Below are 17500 nucleotides of genomic sequence, written 5' to 3' on the forward strand. Positions count from 1 at the left end.
ATTAAACACACACACACACACACACACACACACACACACTGGGCACCGCCATCAGCCCCAGTATGCACCCCCCAACCGATAAAAGTAGTGGTTGGGCATTTTTCCAACAGACATGTGATTTAACCGTGAATCCATAGCATTACAATCCATAGTGTTAGCGATGTGAATCCATAGCATTACAATCCATAGCGTTAGCGATGTGAATCCATAGCATTAGCATCCATAGCGTTGGCGATGTGAATCCATAGCCCATAGCTTTAGCGATTTGAATCCATAGCATTAGCATCCATAGCATTAATGATTTGAATCCATAGCATTAGCGATTTGAATCCATAGCATTAGCATCCATAACGTTAGTGATGTGAATCCATAACATTAGCATCCATAGCGTAAGTGACGTGAATCCATAGCATTAGCATCCATAGCGTTAGCGATGTGAATCCATAGCTTTAGCGGTGTGGAATGATTTTATTTACACTAACTACTCCTCTTCCCCCTCTGTGTCATCAGTCCCGACCAATAGTATCAACCTGGGTGGACCCGAGAGCACGGCGCTGGCCAATAGGAGCACGGCTCTGGCCTCGAAGACCGTGAAGCACGGAGCCCCGCCCACCGAGAAGGCCACACCCACCACCCTCCCCGCCCAGCAGGCCGCCGCCAACGCCGCCCTCCGCAGACAGATGGCCAATCAGAAGCCTGGTATGTATTGTCTCCGCAGACAGATGGCCAATCAGAAGCCTGGTATGTGTTGCCTCTACAGACAGATGGCCAATCAGAAGCCTGGTATGTGTTGGGGCAGGGCCATGTAGCCATATACTGTGTGTTGGAGTTGATACTGACAAAAGTAAGAAGTCTAGTTGTCATTTCGATATCAATCATAGAGACACGTGACCGTTCAGGATTCTAGCAGTCTCTCAGTTTTTAAAACAGACTTTTATTTTGGTGGGTGTTTGCTGTAAGACAGAGAGGCTCTCAACCTTTTTGGGGCACACCAGAGGTCAAGACCAAAACACCAAGCCGCAGTGTCTTATGGCTACTGATTGTACATGATGTCACACACGTTATTATTCATGTCCAGGGTTTACGTATTGTTTCTATACAGAGTGCGTGAGCTGAGACCATAGACCATAGTGTATATGTATATATGTCACACAGTATTATTCATGTCCAGGGTTTACGTTGTTATGCCTATATTGTTTCTATACAGAGTGCGTGAGCTGAGACCATAGACCATGTGGACTGAGCGTCTTAATGCAGAAGTGGTCATTGATGCAGTTAATAGCCTTTATCATGAGAGTGCAAAAACGCACTCAAAACACACCTCACTTTGCATCACCACACACCACATGGGTGCAGATTGCTCTGCTGGAATCTGTGCTGAAGTAGGTGTAGTATGCTCAGCTAACCACAAGGTGGAGACATAGTACACCTAACACAGGGATACTGAGTAACTGGTGTCAAATGGTGACATTGGAACGTTTTTCTCTTTTTTCCCCTTGTTTTGAGCTTTAAAGGTCAAGGTGTACATAATTTATTCACTTTAGCATTAATGCATTTTCATCATTGAGGATGCTTATGGAACAGTAGGCGATTTTCGACATTTGTGTGTGATTTACTGACCTGAACATGAAGTCATCTGTGTATGACTTACTGACCTGAGCATGAAGTCATTTTTAAGTGATGGTTAGAACAGGTGAAATGCTTCAATCAGCTGCTCAGTTTGTTCAGTACTATAAATCATTTAATTTCCCCATATGAGGACTAGTGCTAAAGATCATCTCCCCATATGAGTATTAGTGCTAAAGATCATCTCCCCATATGAGTATTAGTACTAAAGATCATCTCCCCATATGAGTATTAGTGCTAAAGATCATCTCCCCATATGAGTATTAGTGCTAAAGATCATCTCCCCATATGAGTATTAGTGCTAAAGATCATCTCCCCAAGTCCCCATATGAGTATTAGTGCTAAAGATCATCTCCCCATATGAGTATTAGTACTAAAGATCATCTCCCCATATGAGTATTGATCATCTCCCCATATGAGTATTAGTGCTAAAGATCATCTCCCCATATGAGTATTAGTACTAAAGATCATCTCCCCATATGAGTATTGATCATCTCCCCATATGAGTATTAGTACTAAAGATCATCTCCCCATATGAGTATTGATCATCTCCCCATATGAGTATTAGTGCTTATGATCATCTCCCCATATGAGTATTAGTACTAAAGATCATCTCCCCATATGAGTATTAGTGCTAAAGATCATCTCCCCATATGAGTATTAGTGCTAAAGATCATCTCCCCATATGAGTATTAGTACTAAAGATCATCTCCCCATATGAGTATTAGTGCTAAAGATCATCTCCCCATATGAGTATTAGTGCTAAAGATCATCTCCCCATATGAGTATTGATCATCTCCCCATATGAGTATTAGTACTAAAGATCATCTCCCCATATGAGTATTAGTGCTAAAGATCATCTCCCCATATGAGTATTAGTGCTAAAGATCATCTCCCCATATGAGTATTGATCATCTCCCCATATGAGTATTAGTACTAAAGATCATCTCCCCATATGAGTATTAGTGCTAAAGATCATCTCCCCATATGAGTATTAGTACTAAAGATCATCTCCCCATATGAGTATTAGTACTAAAGATCATCTCCCCATATGAGTATTGATCATCTCCCCATATGAGTATTAGTACTAAAGATCATCTCCCCATATGAGTATTAGTGCTAAAGATCATCTCCCCATATGAGTATTAGTACTAAAGATCATCTCCCCATGAGTATTAATACTAAAGATCATCTCCCCATATGAGTATTAGTGCTAAAGATCATCTCCCCATATGAGTATTAGTGCTAAAGATCATCTCCCCATATGAGTATTAGTACTAAAGATCATCTCCCCATATGAGTATTAGTACTAAAGATCATCTCCCCATATGAGTATTAATACTAAAGATCATCTCCCCATATGAGTACTGGTTTGTTTGTGAGTGCTAGCCATATGGCTGCGCTGGTTTGGGTGTGTAGTGTGTGTAGTGTACAGTAGTGTAGTGTGTGTAGTGTACAACAGTGTTTACTCTGCAGATGGATGTTCACGTCTTGTTTTCTCCCTCAGTCATCTCGTGGCTGCACCCCGGTTGTAAACAAGTTATTTCACACTTTTTTGTGATATTCAGCATACTGGCAGCATTCAGCATTTGGGTGTGCACGCGCTAGATTGTGTATGTCTGTGAGTGTGTCTGAGTGAACCAGTTCAACTGTGTTGGATTTATAGCATCTTTTGGGCAGAGAAGCAGCGCAGATTCATTCATTAACTCTTGATTATGTGTTTGATGATGTACTCATGGTCATGGAAGTGGACTGATTTAGATGCTAATGACATGTTAGAGCATGTCACACACATGTAATGATATGTGAGGGCACTAATATGATCTGTAATGATATGTTAATGAGATGTGAGGGCACTGATATGATCTGTAATGATATGCTAATGAGATGTTGGGGCGCTATTATCATATGTAATGAGATGTTAATGAGATGTTGGGTCGCTATTATCATATGGAATGATATGTTAATGAGATGTTGGTGTACAGCTCTTTGTATGGAGTATTTAGCTGTGTGTGCCTACTGTAGCCCAAACCCTTCATGTCTTACCGTTTAGCCACAAGTACCTTGTGATGTGCCTGCAACATTGGAATACACTGCTTGCCTCTGTGTTTGACACATTTGTCTCTGTGCTCCTTGCGTGTGTGCGTGTGCGTGCGTGCGTGTGTGTGTGTGTGTGTGTGTGTGTGTGTGTGTGTGTGTGTGTGTGTGTGTGTGTGTGTGTGTGTGTGTGTGTGTGTGTGTGTGTGTGTGTGTGTGTGTGTGTGTGTGTGTGTGTGTGTGTGTGTGTGTGTGTGTGTGTGTGTGTGTGTGCGCGTGTGTGTGTGTGTGCTGGGCTGTAGTGGGCACGTCCCTGACGGAGTCGACGCTGAAGACGGTGCCGCAGGTGGTGAACGTGCAGGAGCTGCAGGACAAGGGCCCCCCCATGCCCATCTCCACGGTGATCAGGTGAGCTCTCCCTCTCTCTGATTGGTCCACCGTGCCCATCTCCACGGTGATCAGGTGAGCTCTCCCTCTCTCTGATTGGTCCACCGTGCCCATCTCCACGGTGATCAGGTGAGCTCTCCCTCTCTCTGATTGGTCCACCGTGCCCATCTCCACGGTGATCAGGTGAGCTCTCCCCCTCTCTGATTGGTCCACCGTGCCCATCTCCACGGTGATCAGGTGAGCTCTCCCTCTCTCTGATTGGTCCACCGTGCCCATCTCCACGGTGATCAGGTGAGCTCTCCCTCTCTCTGATTGGTCCACCGTGCCCATCTCCACGGTGATCAGGTGAGCAGGTTCTCATGTGTTCTACACGTCTTGTTCTCCGCACTACGCCAGGTTCTCATGTGTTCTACACGTCTTGTTCTATGTGCTGCAGCAGGTTCTCATGTGTTCTACACGTCTTGTTCTATGTGCTGCAGCAGGTTCTCGTGTGTTCTACACGTCTTGTTTTCCGTGCTGCAGCAGGTTCTCATGTGTTCTACACGTCTTGTTCTATGTGCTGCAGCAGGTTCTCATGTGTTCTACATGTCTTGTTCTCCGCACTACGCCAGGTTCTCATGTGTTCTACACGTCTTGTTCTATGTGCTGCAGCAGGTTCTCATGTGTTCTACACGTCTTGTTCTATGTGCTGCAGCAGGTTCTCATGTGTTCTACACGTCTTGTTCTATGTGCTGCAGCAGGTTCTCATGTGTTCTACACGTCTTGTTCTATGTGCTGCAGCAGGTTCTCATGTGTTCTACACGTCTTGTTCTATGTGCTGCAGCAGGTTCTCATGTGTTCTACACGTCTTGTTCTCCGCGCTACGCCAGGTTCTCATGTGTTCTACACGTCTTGTTCTATGTGCTGCAGCAGGTTCTCATGTGTTCTACACGTCTTGTTCTACGTGCTGCAGCAGGTTCTCATGTGTTCTACACGTCTTGTTCTATGTGCTGCAGCAGGTTCTCATGTGTTCTACACGTCTTGTTCTCCGCACTACGCCAGGTTCTCATGTGTTCTACACGTCTTGTTCTATGTGCATGTAGTGGTGGCATCACTGTTGATCTGATCCCCTCCTGTTCTGCACACCTGTGTGTAGGCAGCACTGGACTCCCATCTCACACATGTTTTTGATGGCAGCACTAGACACACACACACACACACACACACACACACACACACACACACTCTGTATGGTCCATTGTGTTTTTACAGTGACTCAGAATAGCTGGTGGCAAGGGATGTTCTTATTTTATAGTGTAGTAAAGCCTTCCACACATACACACACACAATTGTATGTGTGTGTGTACAAATGTGTAGAAGTGTGTGTGTGTGGTATGTGTGTGTGTGTGTGTGTGTGTCTGTATGAATGTTTGTGTGTTTGTGTGTGCGTGTGTGTATGTATGAGTGTGTGTGTGTGTGTGTGTGTGTGTGTGTGTGTGTGTGTGTGTTGCAGTGTTTCTCACCATGGCCTCCTCCCGCTCCCTCACACACAGCCCACAGGGAGCCTCACAACAAAGTCTACACACTCAGGTGTGTGTGTGTGTGTGTGTGTGTGTGTGTGTGTGTGTGTGCGCGCACTCCGGCCCTTCCACATCAGAGCACTCATGTCTCATACAAATATTGTTGGACCTGTCTGTGTGTGTGCGCAGTATGCACCAAATCAATAATTTGTGTGTGCGTGTGTGCAAAATCAATAGTGTTTCTCCGCCTGCTGTCTGATATATACTGTATGTGCACATCTGAGTTAGTGTGCAGTGCATAGGAGAGCCTCTCTGTGTGGACCAGTCTGGATGTGTGGCACAACATCATCAGTATTCACATCTGCAGTTACACACTTATTCTAACGTGTGTGTGTGTGTGTGTGTGTGTGTGTGTGTGTGTGTGTGTGCGCGCGCGCACCTCTGTAACTTCTGCCACGCCCAATTTCTCAGAAATGATGTGCTTGCTTGTCTGTCTGTCTGTGACGGAAATAGAGAGGAAGGGGAAAAAAATGTTTTTAAAAGTACACTATGTTGTGTTCTAAAGGTGAAACATGTTATGTTTTATCTGTGCAACATGTTATGTTTTAAAGGTGCAACATGTTATGTTTTAAATGTGCAACATGTTATGTTTTAAATGTGCAACATGTTATGTTTTAAAAGTACACTGTTAGGCTTAAGGTACAATATGCAAGATTTTCACCTTAACATAACCTCTACGAAGCCAATTTGATGGTAAACAAACGTGTTATAGGGGAATCGAGAGGGTAAGAGAGGAAAGGAGGGAGTGTGTGTGTGTGTGTGTGTGTGTGTGTGTGTGTGTGTGTGTGTGTGTGTGTGTGTGTGTGTGTGTGTGTGTGTGTGTGTGTGTGTGTGTGTGTGTGTGTGTGTGTGTGATGTCCTGTGTTGTCTCCTCACACTGACCCTGAGGGCTGGATGTAAAAGAGGGCGCTACTAGTCAGTGTTTCTGGGTGCAGAGGGCGAACGCTGTGACTAGTCCTGTTGCTCGAAGTGTGCAAAGCTAACCGATGGAGACATTAAAAAGAACTAGAAAATGTAATTCCATGGAAGGAATTACCATTGCATGTAAATGTAAAAAGGTTGCTGTGTAAAACATTGTAGGCTATTAGTTAAAAAGACACAGGCTGTATGACAATAAGAATAGATGAATAACAACTCACTTTACAGTTCCACTGAAATTACTTGGAAACCCACATTTAAAAAGTGATTCATGAAAATGCATTAAAATTGTGGATAGTATTTTGGAAAATAAATCTTCATTTATTAAAATAATAGACTGAAACAAAGTTGCCAACTTCAAACGAGTTGCAAGCGCTGACACTTTGTTTAGTAGGCCTACTGAAGTTCACCAACGTATGATGTATGCAGCAACAGGTAGGCTGAGGAAATGATATAGCAAATATAACGTTAGCTAGCTTGCTAACAACAAACATGATGGCAATGATGAGAATGATAACAATGTAGCTTGTAGCCTACTGTACAAACGACTGAGAAGGCTTAAACCTAAATGGTAGCCTACAACTGGCATGTCTATCAGGTTGGACGCTGAGTTAAGACTGGCGTGGCTAGAAGCTAACGTTAAATTTGACTGTCGTTAGCTAAATATAGCCTAGTGCTTACGTTAGGGTTTGACTATGGTCCCAACGTCACTAAGAGCTAACCGGTTAGCCTACTGCAACGAAGCAAGATATGAGTGGGCTACTGCAGGAGACAAGACGAAGACGTTCCGTGGCATGGTATCAACGTTAGATTGCTTCTCCTAGTCACTAGTGTTTACAGCCAGAGAGGGTTAAAGCGGAGCAGATGGCTAAGGATTCTTTGCTACAGCTGTAGCTTAATGAGCAATACGTAACAATCAATTTCTGCCGCCAAAGTGTCTTAACGTTAAGTCTATGGGATTTTTGAACTCTTTTATCGTAAATATCTCAAAAAGTATAAAGTTCACAAATGTGAAAAATACATAGAACAAATCTCCGTTACAAGACCTGTGTATGAGTGTTTGAATGACGTCAAACGGTTCAGTGGTTTTAGAGCCTTTGATAGTTGATTTTGGTCGGAAGCAGAATAATTATAACGATAAGAAGAACAGGGATAACAGTACATTGCATTTACATGCAATGTAATAAAAGGTTTAGTGATCACACACACTCACCACAACACACGCCTGCACAAAATGCCATCACACACACTCTTCACAGCACACGCCTGCACAAAATGCCATCACACATACTCAACTCAATCTCACATACTGTAAGCTGCCGCATCTACGGACCCCCCCCCCCCCCCCCCCATTACACTTGAATATGTTGGTAGGAGCCAATCAAAATGTCCCCTACTGTTCCTAATTTTTGATGTACATGTAAGAGCTTTCTGTTCACTCAGGGTCCCCGCGGGTCCTTAAAAAGTCTTAAAAAGTCGTATTTATTTTTTGGGATTTTCAAGGTCTTAAAATGTCTTGAATTCTAGAATTTCCGATGAGGAGGTCTTAAATTTCATGTCGTGCCGAGTCCGTTTCGTCAGCTTTGCGAATGTAGACACACTCAAATATTGTGGGTGTTACAATATAACAACACAGTAAAAAGTAGCGTGTGCGTTCCTACAGACGGAGATAGTGTTTTAGAGTGGCAGACGTGAGCCAAGATTTTTAAGAATGCGACTGAAAAATCTTCGAGGTTGCAATGGTGCACCTGACGCTTTTCGGCTGAGAGCATACATTTCTTTCGCCTGTTTTCATTGTAGACTATGCGTGCAACTTTACCAAACAATATAGAAGTACTGTAAACCTCCTCGGCTTGGCCCTCTCTCTTTCTCTCTGTCTCTCTCGTGCTCGCTCAATGGACACCCACCCCTCGACATGCACATTTAATCCAAATAAAACATTCACAATCGTGAATAAAGCAATGACGACTAGCTAAATTATTATGAAATCCGGTTAGCAGCATGCTGCACATTTTATTAAAACTCTTGCATTCAAGTTGAGTGATCATCTCATCACCAATGTTTTCTAACTCCAAGACTAAAAGGACCTGTCCCAAGGAGAAAAAGTATCAGCCTACCTTGAAACTTCAACACATGTGGGGGAAACTGAACAGTCCAACCAGTAGACTATGATAAGCTAGCCAACTATGCTACTTACAATATTTTGAGGCATCAATCAGACAGCTGAATTAAAGAGGTAGGCCTAGAGTTGTGATACAAATAGTAGGTTATATAATCTGCATAAAGTGTGCAGTCATGAATATCAGAAATGTCAGTATATAGAAAGTAAAGGGGAAGAAAAATGGGGGAGGGAGGGGTTATTTAGTTTGAATGATTATATATATAATGTGAATGATTTTTTATCAAATATATTTATAAAAAATCATTCACATTATATGAAAGGAGTGCGATAAAAATGTGACCTTTTGCTGTTAGAAAGATAGGCTATGCAATGAAAAATGTGGGTGCAAAAAGTTAGTCGGGAGCCTTGTCCATTTTTTAACTGTGTTTAACTTGTAATTTGCAACATGATTTGTTTACACACTGTTTTTACAGCAGTATTGTTGTAGTATTGAGAAGGCAGTTGCCTGACGTGCACTATTTGCACTGTCACTCAAATACAAAATGTGCTTTGGTAAACTGAACAGCCTAGAGCGTACTTTTTATATATATTTTTGCAGTGGTAATGGTCTTAATTTTTATTCTTAGAGGTCTTAAAAAGGTCTTAAAAGTCATTAAATTTGTTGATAAAAAATGTGCAGATACCCTGTCACTGATCAGATGCACTTCCTCCCCTCACATCTTCTACTGATCAGATCCACTCCCTCCCCTCACATCTTTTACTGATCAGATCTTTTACTGATCAGATGCACTTCCTCCCCTCACATCTTCTACTAATCAGATCTTCTACTGATCAGATGCACTTCCTCCCCTCACATCTTCTACTGATCAGATCTTCTACTGATCAGACGCACTTCCTCCCCTCACATCTACTGATCAGATGTACTTCCTCCCCTCACATCTTCTACTGATCAGATGCACTCCCTCCCCTCACATCTTCTACTGATCAGATGTACACCCTCCCCTCACATCTTCTACTGATCAGATGCACTTCCTCCCCTCACATCTTCTACTGATCAGATGCACTTCCTCCCCTCACATCTTCTACTGATCACATATTTTACTGATCAGACGCACTTCCTCCCCTCACATTTTTTACTGATTAGATGTACTTCCTCCCCTTACATCTTCTACTGATCACATCTTCTACTGATCACATATTTTACTGATCAGATGCACTTCCTCCCCTCACATCTTCTACTGGTCAGATGCACTCCCTCCTCTCACATCTTCTACTGATCAGATCTTTTACTGATCAGATGTACTTCCTCCCCTCACATCTTCTACTGATCAGATGCACTCCCTCCCCTCACATCTTCTACTGATCAGATGTACACCCTCCCCTCACATCTTCTACTGATCAGATGCACTTCCTCCCCTCACATCTTCTACTGATCAGATGCACTTCCTCCCCTCACATCTTCTACTGATCACATATTTTACTGATCAGACGCACTTCCTCCCCTCACATTTTTTACTGATCAGATGTACTTCCTCCCCTCACATCTTCTACTGATCAGATTTACTCCCTCCTCTCACATCTTCTACTGATCAGATGCACTTCCTCCCCTCACATCTTCTACTGATCAGATGCACTTCCTCCCCTCACATCTTCTACTGATCAGATGCACTTCCTCCCCTCACATCTTTTACTGATCAGATTTACTCCCTCCTCTCACATCTTCTACTGATCAGATGTACTTCCTTCCCTCACATCTTCTACTGATCAGATGCACTCCCTCCTCTCACATCTTCTGCTGATCAGATCTTTTACTGATCAGATGCACTTCCTCCCCTCACATCTTCTTCTGATCAGATGCACTTCCTCCCCTCACATCTTCTACTGATCAGATGCACTCCCTCCTCTCACATCTTCTGCTGATCAGATCTTTTACTGATCAGATGTACTTCCTCCCCTCACATCTTCTACTGATCAGATGCACTTCCTCCCCTCAGATATTGAGTCTATTATTGATGGATGTTACTTCTCCACCTTTCTATTTACCGTTGATGCATATGTTGAATTACCATCATAGCGAATGTTGTTCAGTAATTACTTACTATACGTTGTGTGTGTCCTGCTTTGCCTTGCCTGGCTTGGCCTTGCCTTATAAGGGAGCGTTCACACTGACATGCTTTTTTCACTGCCAGAATGCAAGTATTCTGAAGTAGTGAGAGTTCAAAAACATGCGGGGTAGGAATTGATTGTGTCCATGTGGTTGCTATGATTCCTTATATCTTGCTAAATCGCTAGCTGCATGGTGGGCAGCAAAGCAACGACCCATTGTTGAAAATAAACGTGTAGTGTATGGAAGGGCCCTCCATCAGGTCTGACTGGTTCTGATTCTGAATGGATCGGTACTGTTCTGGATCTCTGGTCTCTGCTCCTTCTAGGTTTCTGTGCGGAGGAACTTCCGTTCTAATGGAATTACCCACAATTCCTCAGAGGTTCTTCCTACTCTCATTGAGTGACAGTGAATGTGCCACCTCAGCGCCTAGCCTAGCCTAGCCTAGCCTAACCTAGCGGGTTCCAACAGCAGCCTCATAACTCTCTCTAGCCTAGCCTAGCCTAGCGGGTTCCAACAGCAGCCTCATAACTCTCTCTAGCCTAGCCTAGCCTAGCGGGTTCCAACAGCAGCCTCATAACTCCCTCTCTCTCTCTCTCGGAAGCCCAGCGTTGTTCTCAGGGCGTTAATGGTCAGAGACGGACTGCGCTGCTGGAGACGGACGGCGCTGCTGGCGTCCCATGGCAAGCTAATCAAGCGGGCCGTATAAATCCCAGCGCTGGGGACACGCCGGCTCGGCGTGTGTGTGTGTGTGTGTGTGTGTGTGTGTGTGTGTGTGTATAAATCCCAGCGCTGTGGACACGCCGGCTCGGCGTGTGTGTGTGTGTGTGTGTGTGTGTGTATAAATCCCAGCGCTGTGGACACGCCGGCTCGGCTGCTCACGCTGCCTCGGCTGTACTGGGCAATCTTATCTCATAGCAGGATGGGACTGTAGACTATAGAGTGTGTGTGTGTGTGTGTGTGTGTGTGTGTGTGTAAGGTGATCCGCTGTGCTCTGTCTGCAGGGCTGGGGCCCAGTGTGGCTGCTGTGCTGTGCTGGGCTCCGTCCTGTAGCCCTTGCATTACACACACACACACACACACACACACACACACACACACACACACACACACACACACACACACACACACACACACACACAGCTCTGTCCTGTAGACCTTGCATTACCGGTGAGCTCACCGCATGGGATCCATTTCAGCAGGACAAGCACTCTTGTGAAGAGTTCAGGGATTCAGTTTTGACTGATGTGGGCGCCGCAAGTCCTGACGAGAATATTCATCTGGTCTCATTTTCCACATTTTGGCCTCTTTAGTCAGTAGAGAGAGTAGAAAAGTGCCTTGTGTGGTTGAAGTAGCAATTTGTCTTTCAGCACAAGGCAGTCGCCTAACAGCCGTGGTGGGCAGCCGTGGTGTACTGGTTAGCGCATCGGGCTTGTAACCGGAGGGTTGCCGGTTCGATCCCCGACCAGTCCACCACGGCTGAAGTGCCCTTGAGCAAGGCACCTAACCCCTCACTGCTCCCCGAGCGCCGCTGGTTGGGCAGGCAGCTCACTGCTCTGGGTTGTGTGATTCACCTCACTGTGTGTTCACTGTGTGCTGTGTGTTCACTAATTCGGTTAAATTGGGTTAAATGCAGAGAACTGAATTTCCCTCACGGGATCAAAAAAGTATATATTCTATTCTATTCTATTCTATTCTAACAAAGCATGTGGACAAGCTCTGGATTCAGTGGTGTAGTCTGAACAAGAAGTGCTCTAAAACGGGACCATATATACAGTACACTGTTGACTGTGGGTACCGGCAAGACTTTTGCTTTGTTTTATTTGTGTGTTTTTTTAGACTGCATCTGATAGGACAGTGTATAGCCGTGTGCTCTTCCAGCCTGTATGTGATAGGACAGTGTATAGTCATGTGCTCTTCCAGCCTGTATGTGATAGGACAGTGTAGAGTCATGTGCTCTTCCAGCCTGTATGTGATTGGACGGTGTAGAGCAGACAGGACTGGATGGGGAGGGGCTCGAGAGATGACCTCGAGATGACCTCGGGCCGAGCTGGAGTCTTGGTTGCCGTGGGCACCAGACCCATATATAGTATGGGACGCTGCTGCCCACCCCACCTATTGTATACATCCCATGATGAAATATCCCATAATAATCCAACTCTCCACAAAAGCCCAGGAGAGGATGACCTTGAGATGCACCCAGAGGGCGTGCTGACCTCCCCAGATGCCCTCTGTGCCCTCTCGTGGGGTGGCGCTCCAGCGGCGGAGCTCAAGGGCACTCCTGGGGCACGGGCAAGGGTGCCAATCCAGGTGCCCACCAGGAGGGGTGGCAGACGCTGGCATCTGGCGAGGGGGAGGGAGGGGGTGAGGGGGAGGGTGAGGGTGAGGGGGAGGGAGGGGGCAGTCGTTGACAAGGACGGTGGCCTGGAGGTGCCACACTCTGTTGCCCTCTGCACTCTGACAGCTGGTAATGAGGCATGCTGGAGTGGCACGGGGGGTTGGTGTTGGTGTTGGCACGGCTGGGCAGAGATATCGATTCTTCTCTGACCATCAGGAGGTAACCCAGGACAACGGGACATGGGGTCACTCCTAACAGCACAGGAAGGGCAGGAGAAGCACAGTTAGAACGCCTGTCATCTAATCGTGTAAATGCGCTAACCGCTACGCTACAGTATTATGCAACTAGTGCTAACCGCTACGCTACAGTATTATGCAACTAGCGCTAACCGCTACGCTACAGTATTATGCAACTAGCGCTAACCGCTACGCTACAATTTTATGCTGCCAGCGCTAACCCTTTGCTGTCATGCAGCCAGTGCTAACCCTACCATGTTGCACAGATGCAGACGCACACACACACGCACACACACACACACACACACACACACACACACACATATATATACAGAGACACAGGCACACACATTGGTCCCAACCAACTGTCCATTTTGGCTCAAGCAGAGTAAATATATGAGGAAACGCTGGAGAGAGATATGCCACCCTTTACCTGCAGTGCTCATGGTGTGTGTGTGTGGTGTGTGTGGTGTGTGTGTGGTGTGTGTGTGTGGTGTGTGTGGTGTGTGTGGTGTGTGTGGTGTGTGTGGTGTGTGTGTGTGTGTGTGTGTGTGTGTGTGTGTGTGGGAGGGAGTGTGAGTGACACAGAGAGCTTTATTGTTGACTGACTGGATTTTTGTCGCATGTGTGATCTTTATTGTTGACTGACTGTTTTTCTGTTGTGCGTGCGTGCGTGCATGTGTGATATATTGGTTGGCTTGTTTTGGCTCACTGGAGGAAAGTGTGAAGTGAAAAAAACTGCTGTCTTCAGTCCTGACCGTGAGTGTCAACTGGAGCTGCTGAGAGATAGAGGGAGATAGAGACAGAGAGAGGGAGAGACAGAGAGAGGGAGAGACAGAGAGAGGGAGAGACAGAGAGAGGGAGAGACAGAGAGAGAGAGACCGAGAGAGAGAGTGTGAGTGTGTGAAAGTCTTGTAGGCCAGAGAAGCACACATGTCTCTGAGTTTGGAGGAGAGAGGAAACGGAGGAGAGAGGAGAGAGAAGAGGGAGGACAGGGCGTGCATTGAGGTGTGAAAGTGTGTGTGTGTGTGTAAGTGTGTGAGACTACCTTATATTAATAATAAGTTGGCATCACGTAGTAGTGCTGTAAAGTGTAGCGTGGTGCTGTAAAGTGTAGCGTAGTGCTGTAAAGTGTAGCGTAGTGCTGTAAAGGCATCCTCTGTGCTGAACCCACTGAACTGAAGCCAGCAGGATGACAGGTGATGGGCGTCTCCCTGCCGACATGCTGAGGGTGACTCGGCACTTTTTGCCAGCCTAGAGGAATTTGGCGGCCAGGTGCAGGTAGGCAGTGGAGGTGACCGTATGTGTGGCTATTATGCCCACATTAAGGGCTCAGTCATTGTTGCGGTAACGCAGAGTTTTTGACCAAGAAGGACAACATGTCAGCCATTTGTAATTTGTGGCCTCCAAATAGTTCAGGTCATTAGGGTGACTCGGCATCTTTGTGTGCAGATCCATCTAGTCATGGCTGATGTGCACGCACACTCACACACACACACACACGCTCACTCACACACACACACACACACACACACACACACACGCTCACACACACAGACAGACTGCTTGACACCGCAGCCCCCTCGTCCTTCATCTTTAAGAGCTGCTGAATAATGTACATGGAGCCGACGCCACCTGAGATTAAGGTGCACAGGTGTGCAGTGTGGCGGCTTTGGCCTGTGTGTGTGTGTGTGTGTGCGCACTGTGGCGGCTCTGGGCAGTGTGTGTGTGTGCGCACTGTGGCGGCTCTGGGCAGTGTGTGTGTGTGTGTGCAGTGTGCTGACTCTGGGCAGTGTGTGTGTGTGCAGTGTGGCGGCTCTGGGGAGACGAGATGAGACGAGACGAGACGAGACGAGGGTGTTGCTAGAGCCTGCGCTCATGCTGGTCAGTGTCCAGACGCAGTGGTGCTAGCTGGAGGTGTGTGTGTGTGTGTGTGTGTGTGTGTGCGCTCATGCTGGTCAGTGTCCAGACGCAGTGGTGCTAGCTGGAGGTGTGTGTGTGTGTGTGTGTGTGTGTGTGCGCTCATGCTGGTCAGTGTCCAGACGCAGTGGTGCTAGCTGGAGGTGTGTGTGTGTGTGTGTGTGTGCGCTCATGCTGGTCAGTGTCCAGACGCAGTGGTGCTAGCTGGAGGTGTGTGTGTGTGTGTGTGTGTGTGCGCTCATGCTGGTCAGTGTCCAGACGCAGTGGTTCTAGCTGGAGGTGTGTGTGTGTGTGTGTGTGCGCTCATGCTGGTCAGTGTCCAGACGCAGTGGTGCTAGCTGGAGGTGTAGTCGGTACAATTGATTATAGTAATCAAAGATTACAAGTCACCTTTAATTAGTAGTGCAGATCGGCACTTTCTTAACCCCTAACCTTGACTCAACATTGCCATATCTGTGGAATCAGTGTGTCCGTGTGGTTGGGTGTGTTATCTTGCCAGGTTTCATTGAGTGAGTGTGTGTGTGTGTGTGTGTGTGTTCGCTGGTCAGGTTGTATTGATTAGTGAGTGTTGAGTTTCTCATGCAGAGGGTCCTGCAGGTCACCCAACACAGTGATGTGTGCTCCTCTGATTAGAGCCACTCTCTTTCTCTCTTTCTGCTCGCTCTCTCTCTCTCTCTGTCTTTCTTTTTTCTCACTCTCTTTCTCCGTCTCTGTGTTCCCCTTTCTGTGTACGACACACACACACACACACACCCACTCATGCACACACACACACACACACACACACACACACACACACACACACACAGAGCTAATTTGGAAACTGCCCTCAGGCCTGTCCTCTCCAAATATTTGTGACCAGTGAAAGGGGTGTGTGTGTGTGTGTGTGTGTGTGTCAGCGTGTTAAGTTGTCCTAGCAGTGGGGATGTCATTTAGCACTCGATTGTGCCATCCCTCCCTGGCATCAGATGCCACCACCGGGCACGAGCTGTGGGGTGAACAGGGACCGGTGCAGGGGATGGGCGCGCTGGTCAAACTCCCCTCTCACTCCCATCTTTTCGTGTGTGTGTGTGTGTGTGTGTGTGTGTGTGTGTGTGTGTGTGTGTGTGTGTGTGTGTGTGTGTGTGTGTGTGTGTGTGTGTGTGTGTGTGTGTGTGTGTGTGTGTGTGTGTGTGTGTGTGTGTGTGTGTGTGTGTGTGTGTGTGTGTGTGGGGATGAGCTGCGGGGTGAACAGGGACCGGTGCAGGGGATGGGGGTGAACAGGGGTGCAGGGGATGGGATGGGGGTGAACAGGGGTGCAGGGGATGGGGGTGAACAGGGGTGCAGGGGATGGGGGTGAACAGGGGTGCAGGGGATGGGGGCGCTGCTCAAACTCCTCTCTCTCACTCCCATCTTTTCCTGCGTGTGTGCGTGCTTGTACGTGTGTGCGTGCGTGCGTGCGTGCGTGCGTGCGTGCGTGCGTGTGTGTGCGTGCGTGTGTGTGTGTGTGTGTGTGTGTGTGTGTTGCATCAATGCTCCTATGTAACTCAACTGCTTTTGGCCGCCCATGGTTACATAGAGAATGCACATGCGCAATGAATGCATGAATAGATATTTATTCTGAAGTGATTTGTGAGCTTGATTTGACATCACGCTCAGTCTGCCCCTGGTCTGAAGCTGGTCCATGTGCAGCATTAGCCACGTCTACATGGACACTTCTATTCCGATTAGAAACGGAAGAAACAGCTCAATCGGAATAAAAATCGTCATATAAACACCTCAATCGGAATGAAAATCCTGATCCGATCAGAATTGTGATCGGAATAGAAGAGGTGGTGTAGTCCATTCCTATTCCGAATGAACGCTCATGTATACGGTCATTCGGATTGACCGTAATATCTTCCCAATGAAAAGTAGCAAACAACGGCTATTCCGATCAAAGATTCTAAAGCGCTTACAGACGTCTGATCGGAATAGAATGTAGCCCATGTAAACAGACGGCGCAAAAATGTTCAATCGGAATAGTTTAATCGGAATGACAAAAAACGGTCCATGTAAACGTGGCTATTGTTAAGCTACATGTGTCACATGCTCCGTGGCCACCTAGTCGAGCGTGGGTTTTAAATGGCCGCATAGTTGAGTGTGTATCTGGAAGTATGTTGTATGCATGTATGTATCTATGTATTGTAGAGTCCCGAGAGACAGTGTCACATAATTGAGTGTGCATTTTAAATGGTTGTGTACAGTAGTTGTGTGTGTATCTGGTAGTTGAGT

At 46.5% G+C, this 17500-nt stretch overlaps 1 protein-coding gene across 3 annotated transcripts in view; it reads left to right on the forward strand.

Annotated features, from left to right (window-relative positions):
• The window catches only part of nup214 (nucleoporin 214), a 113720-nt gene that overhangs the window by 35289 nt on the left and 60931 nt on the right, over positions 1 to 17500 (forward strand). For all 3 annotated transcript variants that reach the window (XM_062554571.1, XM_062554572.1, XM_062554570.1), the window contains 2 exons: positions 511 to 699; positions 3966 to 4071. In XM_062554571.1, coding sequence (XP_062410555.1) covers positions 511 to 699; positions 3966 to 4071 — 295 coding nt within the window. The remainder of the gene's footprint in view (positions 1 to 510; positions 700 to 3965; positions 4072 to 17500) is intronic.

This window comes from Sardina pilchardus, chromosome 14, assembly GCF_963854185.1.
Source record: "Sardina pilchardus chromosome 14, fSarPil1.1, whole genome shotgun sequence".
NCBI classification, from domain to species: domain Eukaryota; kingdom Metazoa; phylum Chordata; class Actinopteri; order Clupeiformes; family Clupeidae; genus Sardina; species Sardina pilchardus.